The sequence below is a fragment of the Glycine soja genome, chromosome 11 (genome assembly GCF_004193775.1).
Source record: "Glycine soja cultivar W05 chromosome 11, ASM419377v2, whole genome shotgun sequence".
NCBI lineage: Eukaryota > Viridiplantae > Streptophyta > Magnoliopsida > Fabales > Fabaceae > Glycine > Glycine soja.
The window spans coordinates 42,475,331-42,479,530 of NC_041012.1; the positions used below are offsets into that span (position 1 = coordinate 42,475,331).

The window sequence follows — 4,200 nt, forward strand, 5'->3', positions numbered from 1 at the left end:
CTCTCAAAAGTTATCAAAAAAAACTTTTAACATTATATTCAAACATACTCATAAGAGTAAAACTCCCAATGCTTCTGAACACAAATGAAGAAAATATTTTCCTACGTACTGATAAAAAACGTGTGTAACATTTTGTGCTTTTATAAGTATTGTTGGACATTTACGATGAATTACCCTTTGAAGAAACAAAAAAACATACAAACTAGATGGGATTCACTCGAGTGCCTGAATCCTGTCATCGCAAATAGTCCGTTGCAATGTTCACTTGTACCCAAAATAGCAATCTCCAGTATGATTTATTGATTTAGACAGCAAGGAGTTAATCTTCATGGGTGACATGCGGTTAGTCCGGAATTAAAGTTTGTTTTTATACTAGCAAAATAAAATACTTTGTTTTTTTAAGAGAGAAAGTGGAGTATTATTGCGATGAATAATGCAAAGTTTGTACGTCAGTGACTATAAAAGAGGAGTCTAGATGGGGAAACTCAACAATCCAAATTCTCTCTTTACAAGCAAAATCTATTTTTGCTAAATACAATACTTCCCACCCTTATGATACTCTATTTTATACCATTTCTTTATATACACCAATTGAAAAAGGTCTTTTTGAGTTTGTATACACTATGTTTTCATCAAATAGTTTGGCATTTTGCATGTAAAAGATTAGCAAATTTGATGAAAGACAAATATTGTTCTTAATTAGGTTTAAAAGTGATCTATGAAATTTTAAAAGGCAGCTTTGAACTGCACATTCATTTCCATAATTTGTTTTTACGTACATGTGTATAGGACATTAATTTGCGAATCACTCATTTAATATTCACCTTTTTAGGGAGGGGAATTAATTAATTACCAAAATAAACAAAAAAAGGTGGTTCTCTCTCTTAGAATTATATTACACAACCTCAACAGCAGTGCAATGCATATTGGGAAGGCTTCTCTAGCAGATCAACAGTCAACATGGATGCCTTTGGCCTTGGCAGTATCCTCTCAGAATTATACCTCACTGAAAGTGAGGTTGGGGAAGTGTTCCTTTCACATGGACCTAACCACTTAGCTTGCATGTACCTATGCTTCCTCCATGGCCCCATGTGCATTTTCTTTTCCTTCATGCACCTTTTGGCTCCCATACACAATATCTTTATTAGGTTGCTCAGTCTCTCCACCTTCCCCACAAACACCTCTGGAAGCCTCCTAACAAGTCGGTTGTAGTCTTCACTTCCCCTTGCCATCTCAAACTCTCCTCTGAAATTCAGCTCCACAATCACCCTCACCTCCCCCTTCTTTGTGCTGTCTATCACATCCAAAAAATTGTGTTCCCCTGCACATAGTTTCCATAGAAGGATCAATAAACTTATAATGTTTTAAATTTAATTAAACAACAAGTTGTCCTAAGTCCTAACCTATAGTTTCCCAAGTTTTTATTTGGAGATTTTTTTCCCTCACTTTTTAAGTACACCTACCACCCAATATATAATTTGGTAAGAAAAGTTAAAAACACATTTTATAATAGAATGTTTAGGCGAGGTGGCCTTCGGAGACTCACTAGGCCCTTTGGAACATGTTTTATATCTTCAACTAGATGTCTCTAAACATTTTATTTTTTTTACATTTTTTAATGAATATGACAGATACAATGCATATCCACTAGTTCAAATCTTATGAATACTGTCCTATACTAGCTAAAGTGCTGACTAATAATAGTTTAATCACAATAAATACTTTTGCATAGTCCAGTTATAATTCGACAGGGACTTTACCTAGGTGGGATTAAAAGGGGATAATGTAGTTTACTATAGGAATCTTATCTTAAGACCCACCAGAAGATCTCTTTGGATTCAAAAAACAGGGAAAAAAATGCAAGTGGTTGAAATTAATGTGAATATATACCTGATGGGATATCGGGTGAGCTTCTCCATTTAGTTTTGCAAATAGCACTATCATAACCTGCTTTCTGAAGCCGCCTAGAAACTTCTCTCATCAAACAGTTTCGACAAGTTGTGATCACAGCCACCTGTCTGCCACAACCGCACACAGTTTCCGCGCTTTGAATTTCCTGAAGCGCTTCTTTGGTGGCATGCCTTATCCGTGACTCCGAAGAACTAGTTCTGCATATACTGGCCTGCACTAAATTTAACCCTACTTAATTGGTTAAAACAGATATATACTCCTTAATTTATATTTTTCTTTGCAGATAACCAAAAACAACTTAAATACATTTTGATCCATCATCTCATTATTTTCTTTGATCTATAGATAAAAAAACACATCTGTTGATAGACTAAATCATTTTTTCGTCAATTTATTAACTTGATGACACATGATAAATCACATAAGGTAAAACATGTAATATAGAAAAACTATATAAAAAAAAAACAATTTAATCTAACGAGAACATTTAAAAAAATCAAAATAAATTAACAGGGTGCATGCAAGTTTCTTAGATAGGCGTACAGTAGCTAGCAAATTAGTAATTAAATTGAGGAAGGTATTGGGTGGATTAAGTAATGAATTGTTACCTGCAAAAGCTGGTGTTGTTTGTCCCAAAAGGTTCTATTCTCCTCGACGGTATCTCTGTGATCCTCGTCTTGGTCGAACTGTTCCTCCATTTCATTGGGGTGACCGCACTCATCACTGCTAGCACTTTGAGCTAACAAGGCTTCTCCAATATCATCAAGAAAGTCGAACTCAACATCGGCGTTATCACGGTGGTGCTCGAGAGGGTAGTGCCTGGCCAAAAACCTCGTGACTCTTCCGGCGGCCATAGAGGTTGGACCCATGATTAACGTAGCAGTAGTTTGTTTGTCTGTCTGACTCACATTTGGATCATGTTTGTCAATGAGCTTTATACCCGAACTGGGGTTGGGTGGGGCCCACCTGGTCTCTGTCCGCCGCGCACATGAGGTTGCGAATGTGGCCGCTCTCAATTGGATGATTCAGATCTGACCAATCATGTGGTTCGGCTCATACAGTAAGAATCCACGTCAGTTCACTCCAATAATTCCAATTTCCAACCTACCCTTTGTCTATCCCAATCATCATCTGGATAATACTCGAATATTCATCTCTCGTTTTTTATGCCTTTGGCCATGCATTATTTCTTCACAAACAAGTAAAACATCACAACACAAATATAGGATAACATTACTTTTTAAAGTGTAAAAAAGATGATCCAAGCAATATTTTTATATCTTTTAATAAATTTGTTCTTTATCTAAGTCACATATTAATAAATTTATTCTTTATCCGAGTTACATTTTTTTTTATCAAAAAGACAATTCAAGTTAAGTTCCATAAATTTATTATGAGCAACGATAAAATTATTCCTTCAAATATTTAACATAGGTGCATATTCAACACTCTTATATATACACAATCAAAAATAGAATTTCTATTATTATATATTTATCACATGTTTTAAAAAAATATTTAAATAATTTTTTGGTCTTATAAAATAAGAGGTATTATTGTTTTGATTTTAGTACTTAGATTTTATTTTTATTTTAATATTTATTGTCAAATAGTAATGTTGATATAATAGAAAAAGTTTGATAAGATAATCACTTGTAATTTTATTTGATAAGAGTTTTTTAATTTTTTTTCAATTTAAAAAATTAATGATGTTAAAACTAGTTTTGATAAGAGATTAAAAAAAATAGTATAACTTATTAAAAAAAAATTACAGATGTAATTATACTACTAGACTTCTTAACAACATAATAAGTTAATGTATTATTAATATTACGCATTATCATTTTTCATGAAAAAAAATACTGCCAGATTCCTTAAGTTATAATCATATTCTCATATGATATTAAATAAAATAATTTAAAACATGGCATCATTTAAGGCAAAAAGGAAAAGTGGAAATAAGCAGGCAGGGAGGGCCTATAGCAATGTTGTGGTGTGATGGATGCAACGTTGCAGAATCAGGAACGTGCAATTTAGATCTTATCCGATTGATAATTAACTGGTGGGGCCCAAACGTCGTTTAGAGGATGATTATTGTTTCAAGAAGGTGGTGAAATACGCGGCGTCTTGTGGATAAAACATTCATTCCGATTGGAGAAAGGTTCGGTGCGGCCTGGGGGAGGAACAAACTGGAGGACTTTTTTGTAATTTTACGTCCTACAAGTACAATCATTTTTATGCCCCACCTCCGAATAAAAACACACACACAACTCCACAAATATACCTACA

General features: G+C 33.9%; 1 protein-coding gene across 1 annotated transcript; it reads right to left on the reverse strand.

Moving 5' to 3' along the window:
- Nucleotides 1-485: 485 nt before the first annotated feature.
- LOC114373473 lies at nucleotides 486-2,837 on the reverse strand. The gene is made up of 3 exons (XM_028330936.1): nucleotides 2,520-2,837; nucleotides 1,891-2,122; nucleotides 486-1,321 (listed from the first exon to the last, which is right to left on the reverse strand). Exons 1-3 carry the CDS (start codon nucleotides 2,778-2,780, stop codon nucleotides 906-908), a joined length of 909 nt encoding a protein of 302 aa, XP_028186737.1. The 5' UTR covers nucleotides 2,781-2,837; the 3' UTR covers nucleotides 486-905.
- Nucleotides 2,838-4,200: the final 1,363 nt, after the last annotated feature.